At 38.0% G+C, this 25,519-nt stretch overlaps 1 protein-coding gene and 1 pseudogene across 1 annotated transcript; one reads left to right on the plus strand and one right to left on the minus strand.

Moving 5' to 3' along the window:
- The window catches only part of LOC108412292, a 51,183-nt pseudogene that overhangs the window by 15,410 nt on the left and 10,254 nt on the right, over window positions 1–25,519 (plus strand).
- Window positions 13,196–25,325, minus strand: LOC108412291 (zinc finger protein 658B-like). The gene is made up of 2 exons (XM_037531531.1): window positions 20,853–25,325; window positions 13,196–16,025 (listed from the first exon to the last, which is right to left on the minus strand). The coding sequence occupies exons 1-2, from the start codon at window positions 21,347–21,349 to the stop codon at window positions 15,398–15,400; spliced, it is 1,125 nt and encodes a 374-aa protein (XP_037387428.1). The 5' UTR covers window positions 21,350–25,325; the 3' UTR covers window positions 13,196–15,397.

The raw sequence follows: 25,519 nt of genomic DNA on the forward strand, positions 1-25,519 counted from the left end.
TATTTGGCAAGTTAGTTCCAAAGACATAAAACACATGTGCTTTATATTAGTACTTTATGATGCTTGGCTTGTCCCATGTTCTGTTGTGTGCTAATTTGATCAAGTTCATTTTCAAACTGTAATGACTCCTTTATGTGCCTTCCTCTCTGCTGCATTGTCAGTCTAAACACATAAAGCACATCTTATCCACCATTTACCTATAAAATAATGCGCAAGACAAGTTCACGCCTATTTAACGCATAGCTGTAATTAATGCAGAAGTAGTGACTGATATGCTGACATTATCCAAGATGGTTGGATTTGTTTGTACAAATATGGTGTGAAAACAGCAGTTTGTTCTAGAATAATGTAAAGAGCTTCCCGAGAGCTGTGAATGTCTGGGTGGGGGTTGGTCGTCAATGGCTGATGGATTAAGAGCTAGTAGGAATGTATATGGTGGGTGTTTGAGATCTGTTTAGAGGAAGGGTATAGTGTGTGAGAGCCGTTCAGGAACTTGATCGCCTAGTCCAGATGTTCCCTATCCTGTCTCCATAGTTGTTGTGCTTTCTCTACTTTAACACTCACAATCCGGTTTAAACAGTTAAGTAGTTGAGTTAGCAGTGCTATATAGGTGATAGTGTATAAGTGTGCATAGTATGGCCTCTCCAGGACTGGAACCTGGAACCTCTTCTCTAAATGAAACTGAAAACTGGTGGTCTGTGACTTTTCAATCTCTCCAGACAGCACAAGTGTGAATAGTGTGTGTTGAGGTGCACAGTCATATTCATGTTGATGTTTCCATGTTTCCATGGAACCTCAGTCATATACAAAATCATTAGTGGCATGTTTTTTTTGTTGTTTTTTTTATTGTTTGAGGTAAAAAGATGCATTTATTTAATATAGTCCTTAGGACGTTTGTGGCAGCAGTGAGGGGATGTTGTCAAAATTGCAAAACACTATTTATAGCAAGTATGATTTTTTTTTTTTTTTTAACGGAAAAAATAGATTTGACCTTCATATAAAATCCAAAGCATTTTTCTGTCTAGTTTAGCCCCAGAGTTTCCGATTTTAGTATGACCAACAACTTCAGTAGTCCATGTGCCTGTTTCAAAAGTTTGGATAATTGGGTCGCTGGCTTTTCCATGTTACATGTAAGTTTATTTTTTGTGCTTTCTGCCAGTTGATGCAAGAGGGTCGTTCATGAGTTGAATCAGATTACTATTGTTGCATTGCTCACTGAGCTCACTGAATTTCTTTTTGTCTTCTTCCAGAAATGATGTCTTGAAACAAAATCTTTCCTGCCCAGCTTAAAAATACTTCTGTAAAAAAGTAAGAACATTTCACCAAGAAGGACGTTGAGCTTCTGAAACAGGTTAAATATAAAAATATGGCCTCCACGGGACATTGTGGTACCCAGCAAACATCATCTGGTATCCTCCACATGAATACATCTCACCAGCAAACACAGATATGCAGCAAGGAGAGAAATCACTGCTGCACGGAGTGTGGAAGGAGGTTTAGTCTAAAGAGTAATCTCAAAAGACACCAGCGCATTCACACAGGAGAGAAGCCGTATCACTGCTTAGAATGTGGGAAGAGTTTTACTAATCAGAGTCATTTTAAAGCACACCAGCACATTCATACAGGTGAGAAACCCTATCCCTGCTTAGACTGTGGGAAGAGTTTTACCGTACAGAGTAATCTTAAAAAACACCAGCGCATTCACACAGGAGAGAAGCCGTATCGGTGCTCAGAGTGTGGGAAGAGTTTTACTGAACAGAGTCATCTGAAAATACACCAGCGCTTTCACACAGGAGAGAAGCCGTATTACTGCTCAGAGTGTGGGAAGAGTTTTACTGTAGGGAGTCATCTCCAAGACCACCACCGCATTCACACAGGAGAGAAGCCATATCACTGCTCAGAGTGTGGGAAGAGTTTTAATCGTAATGCTACTCTGAAAGAGCACAAGCGCATTCACACAGGAGAGAAGCCGTATCGCTGCTTAGAGTGTGGGAAACGTTTTACTGTACTGAATCATCTCAAAATACACCTGCGCTTTCACACTGGAGAGAAGCCATATCACTGCTCAGAGTGTGGGAAGAGGTTTGCTGTACAGAGTCATCTCCATCAACACCACCGTGTTCACACAAAAGAGAAGCCATATCACTGCTCAGAGTGTGGACAGAGTTTTAATGTACAGAGTAATCTCCAACGGCACCAACGTATTCACACAGAAGAGAAGCCGCATCAATGCTCATAGTGTGGGGAGAGTTTCAGCCATTCAGCGACTTGTGTGTCTTCACAATACACCAAAAGCAGTGGGGGAAATGGGCAGCAATGTGCACAACATTAGTACATTCCAGGAATAAGTCTCCAGGGAATGGCTTACAGACCAGATTTGAAAAGCCTGGATAACTGTTTCAAACTGTTTTTAGGGGAAACCACCTACTTTTGCTTTACACTGTTTTTAAAACATGAGAATAAATTGAAATATTATTTAACATGCTAAGCACCAAGCCTACAGCTCGTACCCCCAATGAGAAGTTGTGGTACTTCAAATTCTCTCCATTTATGTGTTAACAACACGTAAGATGTGCCACATTCAATAAACTGTTGTTTGCTTTGTAATTAAGTATTTCTGAGCTAATGAAGTGTTTCAAATGCAGTATTTGATCTTTTGAAAAACATTTTTCAGTGTGTTTGGCTCCTTTTCTGATTTCAACACATTAACTAGTTAATGCTTGTTGCTATGAAGGTGCCACTTTGGTCTTCTCTTTTAATGCTTTCTGAATGTTATATGTCAAGTATTCTTGTTGAGGAGCGATGAAGAAGATATGACCCTGAAGACTGCAACAGTGAAGGTTTTGCAGTGCTGGACAGAAATGAAAAGGTTTATAAAGGAGACAGAGGAGTAAGAAAGACATCAAGCCATCGTACTGGTGGACTCTCCTCAGTATGGCCTACGCAGGCCAGTTCTTTGCCACATTAAGGCCAAACTACAGCTCATGAACTGTACACTTTTCAAAAGACATTAAGGACCATTGATGTTTTTTGTGATCCTGGGAGAACGATTGTTCCTTGAGAAAGACCCTGTGAGATGAGGACCTTTAAGCCCATCTTCAATCCATCATACCAGACATGGCAGCAGCTGATGTTTTGAACTGGATAGTTCCGTCATGGTAGAACTGGGTGAAAGGTGACCATCTGGGGAAGTTAAAGGCTTTAGGCCTCACTGAGAGCAACTTTTGCTAACATCATTAGAATGTGTGCAAGGGACACTCTTTGTTTACTGAATCTCACCAATGAAACTGTATTTAGTTCTGTTCCTGAATCCAGTCAAAGCCTGCATTATAATCTTTTAAGTATGTTTATGCAATTCTGTATATAGTTGATCTAATTTACATTTAACTTGCATAAAGATATAATCCCTTTGACTAGTCTGTGTTAGATGGGGAAGACACCTGTGGGTGCTCTCAGAATCTTCCCCCTTTTTTAATTCTTTCTCTCTCTCTCTCACTCCCTCGCTCACACTCTGTTTTTGAGCCTGCTGATGAGAACATGCAGTCTTCTTGAGATTAATTTTAAAAAATTATCTATGTTTATCCTTTTAATGTTCATTTACATGTTTCTGTAATACTAAAAAAAACATGCTTTTCCTATAAAATTTTCAAATTGTTTTCCTTTTGAAAATCGTTACATTGTCTTTTCTTTAGTGTTTGGGGTATATTGTATCAAATAAATAAAGTATAGATGTTTTTTTATCCATTTTTGTCATCGTCATGCTGTAGGAATTTACCTAATGCTATAAAAGCTGTACCCTACTTTAGCCTTTGAGATACAACAAGAACAGGGCTTCTTAGTTAAAATTCAGTTTAATACTACAGTATGTCCTGCTGTTTTTTTGGTATACATTTATATTCACTCACTTTAAATAAAAAACTTTTTCGACTTAATCTTTATAATAGCTTTTTGTATGAAGGAAATTTTGTCACTGCACTCAGTTTACCAGAGTGACTATTCATCTTAGATGCTCCAGCCTCCTAAAGCTTCCTTACAACTGTGGAGTCTTGACATCCAGGTTAGCATTGAGCTCAAGACTAGGTACAAATAGTTGACCTATATGATGATCACTTTTCTTACAATTGTAGTGCTGACACCAAAGTTGTTTGCTAAGGACTTTTCTTTCGGGCCAACTGTGAGACGGTAACAGTACATCGGACTTGATTTTGCAGTTTCACTGACATTCAAAACGGATGTATGCAGCACTCAGGTCCCTGAGCTGAGATTCTAATTCTCTGACTTTGGTGTCTAATCCAAATCAAATCTCTTGATTCTTCCAGAAGCAGCTTCCAGTGCACCTGAAATATTGGTAAATGCATTAGGGAGAAACTGAAGTTGTCCTTTTATTTAAATTGAGACATTCAGTGGTTTCAGACAGAAACACCACAATGACGAAACACCTCAAGAAGAGCCTGTAACTTTAATGATTAGTTGACTAAGGTGTGAACATCAAAACATGTAGAGCAGGGTAGTGCAAGATCAAAGCTGCTATAAAACATCCAATCCAGTTCTTTATCTTGCATTTGATTAGATGAATTAGGGTCCCTATTCAAGAACCTTCTCAGAGTACGAGTGCAGATCTAGGTTCAAGTTTCACATTTACTATGATTTTACTCTAATCCTGGATCAACAATCCAACTCTGAGAAGCTTAGTGTATACATGCCCATGTGTGTCAAAATGTCAGAAATTAAATACACAGTTTGCTTATTCAGTTTTGTAGTGGAACCACAAAGCTAGTGTAGTAAATAAATAAGTGGTGCACACACACTACAGTAAATGAGTGCAGCAACATGCAAACTGTGTTAACTAGCTAGCTACATTAGATTTCTGCACTTTTCTGCCCAACTTAAATGTGCTTTTGTAAACATGTCAGGAGATATCACCAAGAAGAATGTTAAGATTGAGAAACAGGTTAAATATAAAAAATATGGCATCCACAGTACATTCTGGTACTCAGCAAACATCATCTGGTATCCTCCACATAAATGCATCTCACAGACAAACACAGAAATGCAGCAAGGAAAGACATCACTACTGCTTGGAGTATGGACAGGCTTTAACTCAGAGTAATTTCAAAAGATGCCAGCTTATTTGCACAGGAGAGAAGCCATATCACTGCTTAGACTGTGGAAAGAGTTTTTGTCATCAGAGTTATTTTAAAACACACACATCAGTGCATTCACACAGGAGAGAAGCTGTTTCATTGCTCAGAGTGTGGGAAGAGTTTTACTCATCATAGTACTCTCCAACAACAACAGCGTACTCACTCAGGAGAGAATCCGTTTCATTGTCCAGAGTGTGGAAAGAGTTTTACTCATTATAGTACTCTCCAACAACAACAGTGTACTCACTCAGGAGGGAAGCTGTTTCATTGCCCAGAGTGTGGGAAGAGTTTTACTCATCATAGTACTCTCCAACAACACCAGTGTACTCACTCAGGAGAGAATCCGTTTCATTGTCCAGAGTGTGGAAAGAGTTTCTCATCATAGTACTCTCCAACAACAACAGCGTACTCACTCAGGAGGGAAGCTGTTTCATTGCCCAGAGTGTGGGAAGAGTTTTACTCATCATAGTACTCTCCAACAACACCAGTGTGAGTGAATGCACCCTTAACAGGTTCCGGGAGTAAACAGGGAACAGTGCTCCCAGCCCTCATTTCAGTTTGTTTTTAGGGGAACCATCTACTGTATTATTCTGTTTCTAAAATATATTTGATTTTATGCTTATAATTTCCTGTGCTAAACACCAAGTCTAGCCTACAGCTCATACACTAAAAGGAAAGGAGTGGTATTGCATTTTTTACTTAAAATACAATTTAAATTTGTAATATATGTTGACAGCAAGAAGCTCCACATTCAGTACAAAGTTGTTCAAATTTCAAGGTTAGTACATTTGACCTAATGAAGTGTTTCAGATGCAAGATTTCATTTAAATAAAAAAAATGCTCATTGTGGTAGATGCTCTCGTTTGATTTTCTAAATCCTACATATAAACTAGTTAATGCTTGTTTCTATGATGCCATTTTCTCTTCTCTTGTAATGCTTTCTGTATGTTGTATGTTGAGTATTGTTGTTGAGGACAGTGATGAAGGAGATATGACCCTTAAGACTGCAACAATGAAGTTCAATGAACAATGAAGACCAAACTACAGCTCAAGAAGTTTACATTACTCTTTTCAGAGACTTTAAGGACTGTTGATGTTCTTTGTGATGCTGAGAGAATGAATGTTCCTTCAGAAAGGTGCTGTGACATCAGTTGACTTGTCTATGCACATCTCCAGTCTATCCAAGTGAAGTAGATGGTTTGAACTGAGTATCTCCATCATTGTAGAACTGGGTGAAAGGTGATCATTTGGGGATGTTCATTGTTTATTGGTATATAGCAACTGTTAATTTATCCATGCACCTGTAGTTTTACCCATTGTGTGTTGTGTGGAAGTTCTGTATATTTCCGTAACGCAATTAAAAATTGTTTGTCTTGTAATCATTAATGTAAGTGAAATGTAGCATTAACTGAGATAAATCTGCAGTGACTAAGTGAAACGGGTGAGCACAGCTGAACAGTAAATAATCTGACACAGTTTATGGAATATAATATGCATTATGGCGTGTTTAGCCAGAATGTACTGTATCACATCTTGTAAACGTACCAGTTCTTAAAGCTGTTGTGTTTCACTTGTAGGTATGCATGAACCTAATCAGAGTGCTGGAGGTCGGGCTTGACTGAATAAGGGTGGGATTTAAAATAAACTAAAGCCACTTCAGGCCAGGTGGTGGCGCTAATTCTGTTACTCTAAATGTGTCCAACTGCACTAAAGTGGAGAAGCAGTCGATTGTATTGTTGTTCAGGCAGTGTTGGTGGAGGACCAGAAACTAGAGCTGAACTGCTGAAGGTAGGATACTTTAACCCTCACTGTTCTTCATTCACAGACAACCAGCTGGAGACACATCTGAGTTCTGGAAATAAGATCTGATGGCTTTAAAAATAGATTATAGACACGCAGAAGCAGCTTGATTCAGGTCAGAGCCGAGTCATGTGAGCTGCTGGGCCAGAAGATTTGGCTGAGGTTTTGGGTTTGGCAGACATAGAACAGTTTCATTCAGCTTTATTTGGTTCATATGATCATAATCGGATTTCTTCAGTTATCCCATTATTCAAATGGTCATGGGAACACCATACTCTGATCTAGAAATCCGATAAAGAGTTGGATTTTATCTCAGTAATCAGATTTCTCAGTGTATGTAAACTCCGATTTCTGTCGGATTTCTCAGCGAGCGCATGCGCGGGAACAGGCCGAGGATGTCGTGAGTTGGAAGCGGCGCTGAAACCAAACACGAAGGGTCTGAACGTTCTTCATCTTCTGGATGATGTAAGTTCAAGTTTTGGTTAAAGTTTTAAATCCGGTTATTGCCTGACTCATGTAGACACCCAGAGTTTTCACATTGTCTGATTACTCAAGCGGATCACTGACAAAAGCTGATTCATTGCAGTTATCAGATTTTATTGAATGCATGTAAACATTGAAAAGGAGTAAATGTACTCTAGTTAAATACAGTCACTGTAACGTGCATGGGCATCCATAACACAACTAATATATATGTATATGTATACATGTATAGACTTGGAGGTGAATTATGATTCATATTTCCCACAGGTACTAATTCAGAGATCGGAATTCTCGGATTCAGGGACTGATTTTCAGTACAGCATTGGATAAATCTTTGCTAATGGGTAAGTGCACAAAAGGGTTTTTTTGTGTTAGCTCGTGGTGGATTGACAGGAATGTTTTCATTTTGATATTAATGGCAGTTTTGATACCTCAATATTCCAAATTGTTGCCTCATGTAAGTTTGATCAGAATAAAAGCTTTATTGGCCAAATGTTTTTGCACACACAGAGAATTCGTTTCATTTCCACAGGAACTCGAATACCTCTGCTCTACCTGATTTGTTACAGGCTCAACAAGTGAAAAAACACATTCTTTATTCATTGTATAATGATTAGAAATACCGTTTTATTTGACATTGTATGGTCCTGACTGCATTGAATTCCCTCAGTTGAAGGAACCTTTAACACAGTTATACCATATACACTAAAGGTGAACTTGTACACATATATATTTAAGCTTAAGATTCAATTGAATTTTTGATGTTTTGTATTTAAATGTCTTGACTTTGCAGAGTGTTAAGTCCAATCAATCTGTGTAGTATGTAGTCTGCTGGTTCTTCAGTAGAACATAAATTAACACACAATAAAATCCAAATTAAAACGCACTAGCTAAATACAACACATTTGAAATTCCATTTTTGTTATGGACCAATCAAAATTCTTTGTGTACATATCTGCCAGTGCTGATACGTAATACATAGGCGTAATTTACAAATGGTTTTCTAGTGAAGCACTTCAGAGCCCAAGATGATGTGCAGGAAAACTATATGCAGACAAAGGAACCCACTTCCAGTCTGATTCTCAGGCCAGTTACACCCTTTAAAACAAATACTTGATGTTAGCCGTGTTAAACTATGATTACATACTGTGTGCAATAGAGGATTTTGGCTCTTGCAGGGTTCACAGCCTATGAGAGGATTTATTTAGAATTGTGAAACCACATGTGTTGCATTGTGGCAGGGGAGAACAGTAAAGGCTTTTGAGACTGGCAGGAGAAACTTTGCTAAACATAAGCTAAAAATGATAACATGCACTTCCTCATCGCATAGCCATTTTATTAGACTGTATTTTGATATTAAGAAATCTATCAGCATGAAATGCACAGAAATGCATGTGCTGCGTGCAGAAGGTTAAAGGCCACAATAATAGTACAGGTTTTAAGAGGAGCTCTAAAACAGGCTTCATTAACATCTGCTTACATCTGATGCAGCTTCTTTGTGACCCACAGTTTGAAAACTGTCTGAATGTGTTTGGGTAGATTGTTAGGGAATTAAAAGACTGGAAAGACCATTTCCACATTGAATTTAGGTTCTCTTTCTTTCTTTTTCCAGACATGAATGATGCCCTGTTTCAAGTGTTGTTCTGCACTTTTCTGCCCAGCTGAAATGTGCTTTTGTAAACGCGTCAGAAGATTTCACCAAGAGAAACTTTAAGATTGTGAAACAAGTAAATACTTTTAAAAATGGCATCCGCAGAACAGTCTGATACTCAGCAAACATCATCATCTGGTATCCTCCACATGAATGCATCTCAAAGAGAAACAAAGAAAGGCAGCAAGGAAAGACATCACCGCTGCTTGGAGTGTGGACAGGCTTTTACTCTACGGAGTAATCTCAGAAGACACCAGCGCATTCACACCGGAGTGAAGGCGTATCACTGCTCAGACTGTGGGAAAAGTTTTCTTCATCAGAGTTATTTTACAACACACCAACGCGTTCACACAGGAGAGAAGCCGTATCACTGCTCAGAGTGTGGAAAGAATTTTACTGAACTGAATCATCTTAAAAATCACCGGCGTATTCACACAGGAGAGAGGCCGTTTCACTGCTCAGATTGTGGAAAGAGTTTTACTGAAAAGAGTAAACTTAAAAGACACCAACGCGTTCACACAGGAGTTAAACCATATTACTGCTCTGAGTGTGGGAACGGTTTTACTGAATGGATTTCTCTCCAACAACACCAGCGCATTCACACAGGAGAAAAGCCTTTTCATTGCTCAGAGTGTGGGAAGAGTTTCACTCGACAGCGTTATCTCCAAGATCACCAGCGCATTCACACAGGAGAGAAGCCGTATCACTGCTCAGAGTGTGGGAAGAGTTTCCGTCAACGGCGTTATCTCCAATACCACCAGGGCATTCGCCCAGGAGAGAAGCCGTTTTGCTGCTCAGAGTGTGGAAAGACTTTCACTTGTTCAAAGACTGTGAAGACACACAAATGCATCAAAAGCAGTGGTGACAATGGGCAGCACGGAGTGTTACCTTAACATATTCTGGCAGTAAACGTCTACAGGGAACACAGTTTCCAGCCCTAATTTCAGATTGCTTTTAGGGGAAAGCACCTATTTTATTCATTTATTTATTTATTTTTAATTTGTTGAATCCTGTTGAAAATCTGTGTAACTACCTTGAACAACTAATACGTCATGAAAGGCATCCACGAAATCTGGCCGAACTGCGCAATTCTTTGATGCGAGTGTGATTGAACATTGAAGCCATGCGTACGTCCAGAAACTTTTCCAGTCCATGCCTAATCAAATCACAGCATGTAATACCTCCTACGTTTGTTACAGGAGAATAATTTTTAAAATGTTTGCATTTTTCTTATTTCAGTGTGCTTGAGTTTTGCTTTTATGATTCCTACATATTAATTAGTTAATGCTTGTTACTATGAAGGTGCAAATTTGGATCTCTCCTCTGCATGTCATAAAGTCACATACAAACCAAACTACAGCTCAAGATGTTTCCATTACTCTTTTGAGCAGCTTTAAGGATTGTTTATGCTCTTTGCGATGCTGGGAAAGTGATTGTTCCTTGGGAAGATTTGATTTTGTAGGACGCCAGAGGACAGGTGTGAAGATGGACATCTTTTTTATATGATTTATACACAACACAACCACTCAGCTTTTCTGTCCATAAAGTACAACAAGACACTCAATGGGACTTTTCAGTCCTTTCTTTCCTTTTCTTTCTGGCTCAACTTGGCTCTCATATCTTCAAAGCTCTCCTTCTCTCTTTGGGTTCTGCCACCTACTGAGGGAAGAGTTGACTATAAGTAGGCTGGCAGAAACAAGGCACAGGTGAATATCATCAACTACTGAGCCTGCATTCGACGCTCGGCCATGCTCCCTTCTCCGTAGATTTGTGATTATCTATCGATACGTGTATGCAATTCTCTGTAAATTCATTATTTATATATTACTTTGCATAAACACACAACGACTTTGACTAAGACCCAATCCCCAGTAGCTAACTAGCTAAATTTCCTGTTCCAACTTAAAGGATGCAGTAGTAGGAGTAGGGTTAGGGTGCTTGAAACAGCAGAATGTAACTACTGCTCTGTTTAAGGTAGGACATGAAAATTCAAACGAGAAGCTGGTGAATGGCTGACTTTAGCTTCATATCACTGAAGAATTAGGGGTGGGCAATACTAAATATCTATCTCCCCCCCCACTCCCTCCCCCTTGAAGGTAAAGTAACTAAAGCCCAGCAGTGAGCAGCTAAACTTTACCCTCCTCTGCTGTCACTGCAGACTTGCAGGGTTGCCTACAGAGCAGCGCTAATAGCTGTTTGAGGGTTGTCTCATTTTATACAGAAGGACTTCAATCACTACCTTGTAACTCCATTCCAAGTGGCAAGGTGACACTAGAAAATAAAGATTACGCATAAAGATAAATGAAATTGGGCCTTGTTAGGGGGTTTGTGTTGGGTGGGGAAGACACTTATACACTTGTAGCGGCTCTCACCCCAACTACTGTCTTTCTCTTTGCTTTTTAGCCTGCTAATTTCCTTTGTTTAGTAAAGGGTTAGTGTGTGTTTGTACGAATGTGTTAACTTGAATAATTTTTTACCTTTTATCTATTTTTATTATTTCATTAATATTTTTTCTACATGTTCCTGTAGTCTTCACTTTTTTTTCTACTAAATTTTATAATGAAACACGAAAAAAGCTTTAACCCATTTTAGCTACTGAGATCCAACAAGACAGTTGCCAACTATTTTCAATGTATATAAGGTCCCCCTAAAATATTTCTTGTTAGACTAGTCAACACACAGTTGATTGACTGTTGATTGACCACGCTGTTCACATACATGACTCTCTATATTTGTAAATAAATTACTCAACATTGAAGCTCTAGTCTTGTGACTATTCTTGCTGAATTTCAATTCCTATTATTCTTCTGTGTGTTTAAATGTTCACTCATTGTAAAGTTTGATGTTTTTCCATTTTTACCTAACCTTTACAATAGAATGCTTTTAGGATTTAGGAAATTCTGGTACTGCTCTCAGCTAAATGAAGTAACTTAATTTCAGTTCAGATGCTCCAGCCTTCTAAAGCCTGCCACTTTTTAGGGAAGTGGAAAAAGCTGTGAAATAAGCTGTGGTGGCTGAGATGACCTAACAGATTGCAAACTCAGAAAACACTTTCATCAAAATGGGCACTTCTTTTCACAAACATGCTACAAATACAGAAAACACAGGCAACTTCAGAAACACTGATAAGCTAGTCACAACACAATAAAGATGTTTCTGGAGGACACCAAAACAAGACAGCCATTCACACTTTTAAATTATATGCAGCATAAATATTCACCAGTCAGAGTAAGTTAACTTAATTTGAGCAGACTACTACTGTCACTGTCACTATCTAGACCTGGCCCACAGTCTCCACTCTAATTCATCCCAAAGGTGTTCTATGGGGTTGAGGTCAGGACTCTGTGCAGGCCAGTCAAGATCTTCCACACCAAACTGGCTCATCCGTGTCTTTATAGACCTGCTTTGTACACTGGTGCGCAGTCATGTTGGAACAGGAAGGGGCCGTCCCCAAACTGTTCCCACAAAGTTGGGAGCGTGAAATTGTCCAAAATCTCTTGGTGCTGAAGCTTTAAGAATTCCTTTCACTGGAACTAAGGGGCCGAGCTCAACTCCTGAAAAACAACCCCACGCTATAACCCCCCCCCCCCCCCCCCCCCCGGCAAATGAATCAAAATGTACAAAGTTATAATACAGTACTAGAGCCATATTAGAATGCTTTTTGTATGCATCTATTTTTATCAAAACATTGATTGTAAAATTTTGAACAGGAATGTGTGTAACAATGAGGTTTGCTCGCTTCAGGGTGTTTGCAGTTGAACTGCTTCTTTTCTCCACCTCCCTAAAAAAAAAAAAAAACAAGGCTTTAGGAGGCTGGAGTCATTTGTACTGAAGTTACTCCAGTGAGCTGGGAGCAGTGCCAGAATCCAGAATTTAAAAGTGTGAATATAGAAATACACTAATACACAGTAGGAAATACTGTAGTACATGCTACATTTACTTCACATGTCATTGGTTTGATATATGAATATTTAAGCAGCTAACTTGGTCCAGTTCTTTTCATTAAACTTATTAAAATAAGTCTTAGGTTAATGCTGCTTTTGAAGTGAAAAGATCCTGAGGAGCTGCATCTGGATACTGTACTAGAGGAGAGAGAGAGAGAGAGAAAATCACAACATTCACGACTGCGGCTCTTTATTAGTGACTTACAACCACAAGAAAAACTCTTATTGCAAAAACAATCCCTCATGCACTGCAGAGTGATTAACGCAAACACACCAATGACTGTTTCAATCTTTTTTCTTTAACACAAACTGCACTTCTTAGTCATACAAAAGAAATACAAACATAAATTTCCTTAAAAATATACAAAACATAACATGCTGAAATTCTAAAGCAACTAGGATGAACTTGTAGATTAATGCAAAGAAGATAACAAAACACAGGAAACATTTCTTCCATATAAGAATGATGTTGAATACCCGTTCCTAGCAGTAAAACCTCTGTGATAGAGATACATATACATACACACAAATAAAAACAAACATTCACCAAGTTTAACTATAAAATTATTGGTAAAAGAAAAGAGTAATGTAAATTGTATATAGAAATAAGACAATGAGATACAAAGTAAGCTAATCAAGCTGATACACAAAAATAAAGACACTGCTTGACTAAAACAAGGAAGACTAGTTCATATACAAAGAATTGAACCATTCAATCTCAAAATGTATGTGCTGTTCCTCCTACAGATTCCAGGTTGAACATGTTTCATCGGAATGGCGCAGACTAGTGTGCAGCGGGATTTGAGGAATATTTCCTCGTTTGATAGTTTAGGTGTTTCTCAGCACAATATGTACATAAAGCTTGCTATTTTAAAAAGGCAGTGCACACAATGCATCCCAATAAAGTTGTAGCAGCTGCATGTTTATGTACTGATTTTGATGCTTTTAGGATAAACTACAAGAGATGGGAGCTCTTTTCTCCTTCTGACCTCTTTCTGTTATTGCGGTTCTGCTTGATCTTCAATAAACAAGCAGTAATCAAGCCAGACAAAGTAGGCATACCCTGTACGACAAATATGTAAATTATACAGTCTACAAACAGAATTTCCAAACAAAAAAATATTACAATGCAGGTCTGAAAAGAACAAAACTGAACACAGTGTCATTGGTGAGATTCAATCAACAAAGATAGCCCTCATACACATCCAAGAGTTGCTCTCAATGAGGCCCGAGACCGTGATCGTCCTTAAATGGTCACCTTTCACACAATTCTCCAATAATGCAGATACCCAGTTCAAACACCTGTAGCATTGGTTGCCATTATGTCCAGTAGGGTAGACTGGAGATGGGCATAAACAAGTCCTTCTTGTGTCAGTTTGCCCTACTCAAGAAACCATCACACTCTTAAGTGTCACAAACAACATGAAGTCTTTAAAGTCTCTGAAAAGTTTAATGGAACGAGGTGTAGTGTAGCTGTATGCAACTTTAAAACACTTAGAACAGGCCTGCGTAAGCCACACTGAGTAGAGGTCACCAGTACATCATTGAGATAGCTTGATGTCTTGCAGTCCCTTTTATATTTCGGATTCTTTTACAAAGCTGTTCAGTTCTGCACACCAAAACTTCACTGTTGCGGTCTTTAGGGTCATATCACCTTTTACAGTTACAGAACTGTTACAGTTCTCAACAACACTCAACAAACAGCATACAATAAAAAACATCTGCTAAAGATCAAATGCCTTCTCATGGGGATGCTCAGCACAGAAAATTATATTTCATATAATTTTTTAAATTTCACTATATTTCATTATACGGCCCCAACTTCAAAAAGTTGAGATGTAAGATATAAATAGATGTAAATAAAAACATAATGCAATGCTTTGCAAAACTCAGACCCAAACTCTATTCAAAATGGAAAACACATCTGGAAAGATGGGATTTTTCAGATTTGTGAACCTCTGCCTGTCTTTGCTCTCTAAAATACTCTTTTTGATACTCAGTCATGTCAGTTAGTAGCAAACTGCTCCTTCAGCTGTTTTGTATTAGTACCACTTACTTTTCCAGCCCTGCCCCTGTCTAACGTTTTTGAGATGCATTGATGCCATCCAGTCCTGAACTAGTTCATATTTTTCATGAAATGGTAAAATGTCTGACCTTCAACATCTGATGTGTGTTCTGTTATACTGTGAATAAAACATGGGTCTATAAGATTTACGTTATACACAGCACCCCAGCTTTCTTGCAATTTGGGTTGTACTTCATTTTATGCTCATGTATTAAAAACAGCAAAACACAACAGATGTTTTCCCCCTAATGCCATTTTGAAATCGTGCATGGAAGACATTTACTCCTGGAATGTGTTAATGTTACACTCATTACTGTCCATGTTCACCACTGCCTTTAGTGCACTTATGCATCCTAAAAGTATGTAAATGCCTGAAACTCTTCCTACAGTCTGAGCAGTGATACGGCTTTTCTCCAGTGTGAATGCGCTGGTGTTCTCTGAGATGACTTGGACGATAAAAACTCTTTCCACACTCTGAGCAGAGATGTAACTTCTGTCCTGAGTGAACGAGCTGGTGTTGTCTGAGGTGATTCCTTTGAGTAAAACTCTTGCCACACTCTGAGCAGTGATACGGCTTCTCTCCTGTGTGAATGCGCTGGTGATCTTGGAGAGAATTCTGATGATGAAAAGTTTTGTGACATTTTGAGCAGTAATATGGTTTAATTCCTGTGTGAATGAGCTGGTGAATTTTGAAAGCACTCTGATAAGTAAATCTCTTTCCACACTCCGAGCAGTGATACGGTTTCTCTCCGGTGTGAATGCGCTGGTGAGTTTTGAAATGACCCTGATGAGTAAAACTCTTCCCACACTCTGAGCAGTGATAGGGCTTCTCTCCTGTGTGAATGCGCTGGTGTATTTTGAGATTACCCTTACGACTAAAATTCTTCCCACACTCTGAGCAGTGATACGGTTTCTCTCCTGTATGAATGAGCTGGTGTCTTTTGAGAACACCATGTTGCATAAAACTCTGTCCACACTCCAAGCAGTAGTGACATCTCTCCCTACTGCATGTCTGTGTTTGTCTGGGAGATGTGTTCATGGGGAGGGTACCAGATGATGTTTGCTGAGCACGGGAAGGTCTTTTGGACGACATATTTCAGGAGCGAAACATTCTTCTTGGTGGAAGATCCTGATGTGTATATGGAATCACATTTAAGCTGGGCAGGGAAGTGAAGAACAACACTGGAAGCAGAGAAAAGAAAATGTAAACTCAATGAGCAATGACACAAGGTGTAAGGAAAGAACAAAATTCCATCTGATGTGGGGAAAAAAAACAATCACCCAAGTTCTTCAAAATGACATTCAGACCACAAGGTCATGTAGACTGCTCATGTATCTGAAAGGGTTTCATTTTTTCTAGATCTGTTATTTGATATATATATATATATATATATATATATATATATATATATATATATATACACACACACACACACACACACACACACACACACCACAAGACACAGATTCCAACTTTACTGCCAACTTTATATGGACATAGCCCAGGTCTTGGGGAGGAAACGGAGAGCGGAAAAAAATACACATGGAGAAAGAAAGACCAAGGTCAGAAACATTTTTCTTCCCTGTTAATTGTTAGACTGTATTCATATAAAGACATGATATGTTTATAAAACTAAAGCCAAATATTTGTTTTAAGGGCAAAACTGACCAGAGAAAATGGCTGAAAGGAGATCATTTCAAAGCTTGTCTGCATATAATTTCTGGCACATTTCTTTAAAAACGGACCATCTTTAATTTTTTAAAACAGTACTTTTATAGTAAACCAAGAAAAAAAAACAATTGTAAAAGTATTATACCCCTGAATTATAGAAAGAAGCAAATGTGAAATCTAATGCTGTGTAAAATTATCATGATCAGTTTGAATGATAACAACAACAACAACAAAAAAAAAAATCGGTCAGAAGATTATCATTTTTGTCTCAGAGTTCTCTGACTAAATTTTCAGACCTCACGTTTCAATGCACTGTATTGCTAAATCAAGAATCTATTACCTTAAAAATGAGCCAAGTTAGTCTATTGCAAAGATATAAGGTTGAATCTTTGTTAGGCGATTTATATATGACCAAGGTTCTATTTACTCTTTAGACCACAAATGTCTGCAGGAATAATTGCTTCTTCATGAATATGACTACCTGCCCCATCATGCTATATTCACACTCATGATAGTCTGGAGAGAGAAAGATCAAGGACCTCTGGTTTTCAGTTTTCATTTAGATCAAAGGTTCCTAGTTCCAGTCCTGGACAGTCCACACTAAGCCCAATTTATACTTTCTCTCACCTATCGGTCCTAAGCATGTGGTTAGAGAGAGCATGTGGTCTCTGAACTAGATCATCAAGCGCCTGATTGGCTCTTATATACACACACACACACACACACACACACACACACACACACACACTACACCTCCCCTCTAAGCAGACCTCAAAACACCCACCATAGAAATTCCTACCAGCTCTTAATCCATCAGCCACTGACCACCAACCCCCACCCAGACATTCCCAGCTCTCAGGATGTTCTTCACATTGTTCTAGAGCAGACTGCTGTTTTCTCACCACATTTGTCCTTCTTGAATAATGTCAGCACATCAGTTACTTCTTCATCAATGTTCACTACAGCATGACCTATTGTATAAATTATATCATTTAAAGCAAGAATACATCATAATCAACCTGTTCTATGTTTGCCAAACCCAACTAGATACACAATGTTAACCAAATCTCCTGGCCCAGCAGCTCACATTACTCAGCTCTGTCTGAATGAAGCTGCTTCTGTGTGTCTGTCATCTATTTTAAAGCCATCAGATCTTCTTCCCAGAACTCAGATGTGTCTCCAGCTGTTCGTCTCGGAGTGAATGAAGAACAGTGAGGGTTAAAGTCTCGGACAGATTCATACCTTCAGCAGTTCAGCTCTGGTTTCTGGTCCTACAAAAACATTGTCCGACCGCGTGGACTGCTGACCAGAACACAAGCTTCTGCTTCTCCACTTCTCCACTGCAGTTTAAAAACTTTAGAGAAACAGAATTAGCGCCACCACCTGGCCTGAGGAAGCTTCACACAGGAACCACACGCTCACTGAAACAGGCGGAAGGGTCGTTATTTTAAATCCCACTCGTATTCGGTAACGAGGAGAGGATTCATGGTTTAGCTTTACATTATAAATCACCTTTGATTTTACGTAGTGTCAATATTCAAATTAGAAAACTCGAAATTACAACGTGAAGAAAAATAAGACAACCAGCAATGAATTCACATTTTAATGTGGTACATTAAAAGTCTACATAACGCTCCTTCCTCTAATAAATGTAAATGTTCGCTAACAAAACATTTTAACCTAACCCTTAATTTAAATTCAATTGCAGAAATTATTTTTAAAAATCTGAAATATCCATTTAATAGCCTCCTCATCATTTTCTTTCAAAATGTTATACACTCTCAGAAAAACAGGTACGACACTGTCACTGTGGTGGTACCCTCAGGGGTACATCTCAGTACCTTTAGTCAGGGAACATAACTGAACCATAATCCACTGAAGTTATATTTTCTAAACTGTTCCGACTCCACAAACCCCGCCTTGCCTCCAGGCTTTTTATTACATTGTTCTGATTTAAAACATTTGGTTATGAAAAGATACGAATATCTACTTTTCCACTAGGAAAAACTCATATAAGGTACACCATTGGACCTTGAAAGCACTGCTGTACCTTTGAGGGTGCACTTACATTGTTTGTACCCTGATGAATGAATCATGTACCTGTATAGTACGTTTATTTCTAACAGTGTAATATTAATGAGCAGTTGGTTATTCAGTTCCTCTTCAGTTCCTTATTAATGTTCAGTTCTTCAGTTCTTGTCCAACAAAAAATGTTTTAACTTACAAAATAAACAAACTGATTAAATCTGACTAAAATTTCGAAATGAACTTCAAATATTAAGTTAGGTGTAGTATAAAGTAAGTTTCCCTGTTGATATAAGTTCAGTTAACTCAACATCGTAGGTGCAGTCTGGGTAATTTCAGTTAAATTAACATTTAAAAACATTTTTTTTTGTCTCTAAAGGGGGCACCGAACGAGTGAGCAGCACAGTCAGCTAGAGAGAGAGACTGATGCCTTCCTTATGTGGAGAAAATGAACTGTGCTGGAATTAGATTTCACACTATATATTACAAGCCATCACATCTTTTTCACCAAACTCACAGAAAAGTGATTTTCATATCACTCTCCATCTGCAAGAGAAACTAGTCAGCTGCTGCCCCAACAAATTACTATGCCCCACCAAGCTTTCTGGGCCAAAGTCAAATACCCATTCAGTCAAATGTCATTGTTTAGCTGCATCACCAAGAAATGGCTGTCTTTGCTGTTCTTAACTAATTAGAGCTGCAGTAAATCAAGAAACTTGCCAAAGATTGGTGGAAAGAGTGAATTGTTACTCATCTCTCAAACCAAATGCAAAAGAGGAGATACATAAGATCTAAATGAATTTGTGGAACTACAACAGACCACGTCCAAAAGAAGAACTGTAAACCGTAAAACGTTTTGTTGCCATTGAAGCTGGATCAGTACCACCACCACTATGGCAAGTGAGCTAGGATCCAGCCAACGCTGATGTCCAAAATGTGTACCTGCTATACGAAATGAAAACAGGTTGGCAGGTCTGCATAACAATTTTATTGGTGAGATTTAGTCAAGAAAGATAGTGTTCCTTAGTCATCAAACATGCCCAAATGGTCACCCTTCACCCTGTTCTACATTGATGGAAAAACTTAGTTCTAACTCCTGTACCATTGGCCATCATGTCTGGTTGAATGAATTAGAGATAGGAGTAAAAATCCCTATCCCATGTCACAACACCCTTCTCATGAGCAAACTTCACAAAGAACAAAAACGTGAGTAATAAAAGTCAAAGAAATGGAAAGTTCATGAGTTACAGTCTGGCCTGTATGTGACTTTATGCTGTAAACAGCAGACATGCATAGGCCATGCTGAGGAGACATCACCTATACATCACTCAAATAGCTTGATGTCTTGAAGTCCTTCATGCTCCTGTGACTCCTTTACAAATGTTTCAGGGTCATAGCTCCTTTATTACAATCTTTATCGAGAACACTCTGAACATACAGCTTACAAAAAATCTTAACATTAAAGAAGAAGACAAAGTGTCACTATACTGACTTAAACTAAATTGCAATGTAAACAACATTTAATTATTGAAAGTGGAGCTTCTCGGTTGTTTTCAATAAATATTACAAATGAAAATAATATTGCAAAGAATATGCAGTACCACATCTCATTGGGAGTATGGGCTATAGGCTTGACTTGGTGTTCAGCACAAGAAATTATATTTCATTTTATGCTCATGTTTTGAAATATAAAATAAAAATAAATGGTTTTCCCCTAAAACAGTTTTAAATTAGGGTTGGAAGCAAAGTTCCATAGATGTTGTTTCGTCTGGAATTACACCACATTTTTCTTGTATTTAATTTTTTCATTTATAAAATTTGTGAGGTTGTATCAAATATGACCAAAATTTGTTTAACATGGATATTGTTTTTATTCTTGCAATGAAACACACAGTGCCTTTAAGACTGATTTAAGGTAAATGAGCTGTGTTCTGATTGGTTGTCCTGTATTGTTCCTCATTCAGAGATGAAACATTCCTTATAACTGCAATATGAAGACGCAATGCTAAAATGTGCTCTTTAAGGTTAGACTCATTACTGCCCGTTTCCACTACTGCTCTTAATGCACTTGTGTGTGGTCATAGTCTTTAAATGCCTGAAACACTTCCCACACTCTGAGCAGTAATATGGCTTCTCTCCTGTGTGAATGTGCTGGTGCTGAAGAAGAGTGTTTTGACGAGTAAAACTCTTCTCACACTCTGAGCAGTGATAGGGTTTCTCTCCTGTGTGAGTGCGCTGGTGCTGAAGAAGAGTGCTTTGACGAGTAAAACTCTTCTCACACTCTGAGCAGTGATAGGGTTTCTCTCCTGTGTGAGTGCGCTGGTGTGTTTTGAGATGACTCTGCTGATTAAAACTCTTCCCACACTCTGAGCAGTGATACGGCTTCTCTCCTGTGTGAATCCGTTGGTGTGCTTTGAGATGACAGTGTTGAGAAAAAATTTTCCCACACTCTGAGCAGGTATGAGTTCTCTCCTCGCTGAGTTGCTGTGATTGTCTGTGAGATGTGTTCATGTGGAGGGTACTAGATGACGTTTGTTGAGTACCATAATGTCTTCGGGATGCCATATTTTTTTATACTTAAATTGTTTTAGCAATTGAACATTTATTTTTGTTGAATGTTCTGACTTGTTTGTGGAAGCACGTTTAAGCTGAGTAGCAAAGAGCAGGAGATGACATGAAACTGGACATCATTCATTTCTGGAAGAAGAAAAAAGATTTAAAAAGTATTAAAAAAGGCAGAGAATATAAACTCAATGTGCAGTGCAACAAAAGAAGTCAAATCATGAATGTTGTCATGCCAATTCTGGGTTAAGCTGGGTATCTCTATGGCAAAAATGAATATGATTATTTGAACTGCCACCATGTGCTTAACAAATGCCAACTGCCAACTTGAGTTTTATCCTTTGTATGTTTTTCATCTGACTATTACTGGATCCTCTGCTTTATTCATTCTATAACCAAAATATACATGCATAAACACTCTTCCTACTTATAAACTTTCCCTGACTGAAATGGAAGTAGGAAATGAAAGTTAGGATAACTATTGCAGTCAATGCAAGATCTGGAAGACCAAGAAATGTCTGAAAAAACTGCTTGTAAACCCCCACTGCACTGCCAAAGAGCTGTAGGAAGCTGGCAGTCAACAGTAATGCACTGGCCTAATTTATTGTTACATGTGTTGTTGAAAACACATACTACATGGACAGAACATCTGAAGGTAAACTGTCAACATCTGGAATTTGTAAAGAACTCTTAGACAAACCCAAGGCATTTTAGAATCAAGTGCTAATGAAAATAATTGACAGTGTGTTCAAACGTTTGCGCACACACCACATTTCAACATCGTATAGTCTTTATCATTGAAAAAGTAAGTTGGGGTTGAGGGAAAACCAATCAGATTTGAATTTTTTACCCAAGTGTACAAGCTCAGAAATAAGCAGGGACTAGCAGCTTGGCTATGAAGCCAGGTTTAATGAGCGTTGAGAGATATTGACAAATGTAATAATACTAGCAACTCCCCAACTGCTTTGAAATATAGACTTTTTTCCATCCAGAAAGCATATTATTTATGAGTAACTCCTAAGGTGAAAGAAAATTTAGTCAGTTGGCATCCAGCCAGGTAAATTTTCATCTCTACAAAACAGAGAACTATCTAACTAAAATCTGAGTTCAAGGAATGCAGAATCTAATTACAGCATCTGTAATCTAAATAAAACTGAAAAGTGATGGTCCTCAATCTTTTGACCTCTCCCCAAAGAGCAGGATTCTCAACAGAGTGTGAATAGAGCGTGATGGGTTGGGCAGTTATATTCATGATGAAGTAATTCTTTGTGCAGACCTTTGTGGTCCAAACAGTATTTTTGAATTTCATTTTAATTTAGTAATGTAATGTATTGGAATGTCCTGCAGGGGTCAGAGAATTCTTATCTTGGCCAGGGCCCCATTACAGAAACTTTTTAAGTCTGAAATCCTATCTGTTTAGTCACCAGGCTATATATTCTATCCACTTCTAATGCACAGTTTTACAGTTTGAGAAAAACAAAAGCCTGAGATGAGATTAAGCATGTGCATTTGATATGGCTGATTAGGTGATTGGATTTTCCACATTAGATTGAAGTTTAAGCTTTATTTACTGTTTCTGCCAGATAATGTAAGCAGGGCATTCATGATGTAGACTATTTTTATGGAATTTTACATTAAGATTGTATTTTTCATTTTCTTCTTCCAGAAAGGAATTCTGTCCTGGTTCAAGACTTTTACTGCTCCTAGAGTGCACTTTTGCAAGCCAGGACATTCTAGCAAGAGAAGAGTTCAGTTGTTCAAACAGGTAAAATACAAAAATATGACCTCCAGAAGAAGCTTCAGGTCCAAGCAAACATCATTTGTTCGCCTCAAACTCAGCAATGAGAGAATTCACAGCTGCTCAGAGTGTGGGAAGAGTTTAACTGCACAGAGTAATCTCAAAACACACCAGCTCATTCACCCAGGAGTTAAACCACATCACCGCTCAGACTGTGGAAAGAGTTTCAGGTGTTCTAATTCTGTGAAGACACACACGTGTATTAAGAGCAGTAATCAGAGCAACCTTAATACCATGCCTGGAGTCAAAAGGGAACAGTGCATCCGTCCCCACTTAAAAAAATCTAAGTAGTTTTATTCAAACAGTATGTTTTTAAAGAGAAAACCCACCATTTTTATTTACTTTAGTTTTAGTTTTAGTTTGATTTATAAAATGTTATTTAATTTAGTTTGAGCATAAAATGAAACATAATTTCCTGTGCTGAACACCAACATCAATGTTGTTAATGTTGTTAGTTAGTTTGCATTGTTTCTGGGGATGTGGCTGTTTTTGTGTTGGGGGTTGGTCCCCATGGGGTGAAAGTCTGTGACTAATTGTGACCTTCCCCATTATTTCAATGCAGTTCTATGTTCTCTGTTCCTGTTGTTCTTTAATAAAGAACATTTAAAGAGCAAAGTGTGACTAGTTTGTGTGTTGATATGACACTGCTTACATTTGCACACACATTTTCAAATGATTTACTGAATCCTTACTGCTACAAGGATAGGATTATGGTTTTTATACATTGTTATTGACACTGCAGCAGGAGCAAAACCCTCCTCAACCTCTTACTAAGATTGTCTTAACTAGAAAAGAGGTTGTTCAGGGAGGTGCTATATCTATATTAATAATCACCATATTTGAAGGCCCTCTACAAATATGAATAGACCACTGTCAAGGGAAAGCAGCTTGCCTGGTGTTTTATATAATTTTGCAGACCAATCCAGAAATCTTTTCCTGTGGGACATGACCAAAAAATAAATGCTGTATAATTTCAGAGCCACATTCACAACACATTTTTGAATCTTTGCATGTCAACAGTCTTCACTGGGTAAATTTTGTGAATTATTTTAAGATATCTCTTTAATCTTAGTAGTTATAATGTAGTTGTTTGCCGTTATAATATTTTTCCAATCCTATTTATTTTTTTTCGTCATAATTACATAAATTACACACCCAGATTTTATGATTGTGTAACTGCAACTGCTCCAAATTATTCACAAAAAAAGATGAAAACTTTAAAACTATGTAAACGCAATAAAGACAGTGAGCCACATCACTTCCATCACCAAATGCTGACGGCTTTGGGGGCACACTGATAAAACACGAGCAGCTGAGGTGTAAGGTAGGAAGTGTATGCTGTAGGACTGGGTAGCATTTCTTTTTGCCCATGTTTTTTTTCTGTTATTGGCGTAGTCACGAAGTTAGGAAAGTCTATTTTTTTTGTTTCTTTATTTGCGTGCAGGTAAGGTACTTCTCTAATCACACAGCTACATGGTTTATTTTGCATGCACACTTCTATCCTGTGTTGATTAAGAAAACAGCAGAAAAGGAAAAAAATAACTAAGCTTGATCTGTGTTAGGAAGGGTCTCCTAGAACAGTGCTTACTTAAACGCTGACTTATGTTTTATGTTTTATGACTATTGTAAAACCCCTAGACAGATCGTAACAGGCCTGACTCTAACGTAACAGGATTAACTCTTGCTCACATCATTAGGATGTTCATGAGGGACACAATTTTTGTGGATTGAATCTGAACAATGACACCCTGTACAGTTTTGAAACATTCCAAGTCTACAATAGCTCTGATTTGTAATGATGAATAAGTATGTATGCAATTCATTATATAGATTTTCTAATTTACATACAATTTCTATGAATGAAATATGAACTGAATGAACCAAATGAATTAACCAGGTCTGTGTTGGATGTCTTTCTTTAAGCTTTTGTCTTTGCTGTGAAGTTGTGTATGTTTTTGTGAACATTTTAAACTTCTGAGATTGTTTCTCGATTTGTATGTATTTTTACTCTCTTAATCAAATTTTAATGTTCCTGTAAACCTAGGAAAAATCCTGCAATCTATTTCTAGCCAATCTAACCATCTATGAGTGGTCAGTTTTCCTACATTTCTGAATTTTGATGTGCTGTGGTAAACAAAACCAGCTTTACCTTGCAGTTAATCTAATAGATGTAGGCTTCTTTTTTGGTGCTCCATGTCATCTACTTCAAGAATCACAATAACTTGATTTTACTGCATGCACACATGTAACATCCTAAACAGACCAGATATGGACACAGACTATAAGAAATTCTAAAAAAACAAAAATAAGTACAAATAAAGTTACATGAATAAATGACATTTATATATAAAACAGCTAACATGGAAAAAAAGGGA

The sequence above is a fragment of the Pygocentrus nattereri genome, chromosome 20 (genome assembly GCF_015220715.1).
Source record: "Pygocentrus nattereri isolate fPygNat1 chromosome 20, fPygNat1.pri, whole genome shotgun sequence".
Classification (NCBI taxonomy): Eukaryota; Metazoa; Chordata; class Actinopteri; order Characiformes; family Serrasalmidae; genus Pygocentrus; species Pygocentrus nattereri.

What these genes read in the sequence shown, in the direction of transcription:
- LOC108412291 (XM_037531531.1), bottom strand. Translation starts at nt 21,349, where the DNA reads ATGGCATCCCGAAGACATTATGGTACTCAACAAACGTCATCTAGTACC. An exon ending in AAGACTATGACCACACACAA is followed by an intron (nt 16,026 to 20,852) that starts GTGCATTAAGAG and finishes TGTTCTCAAAAG; the next exon opens with ACACCAGCTCATTCATACAG.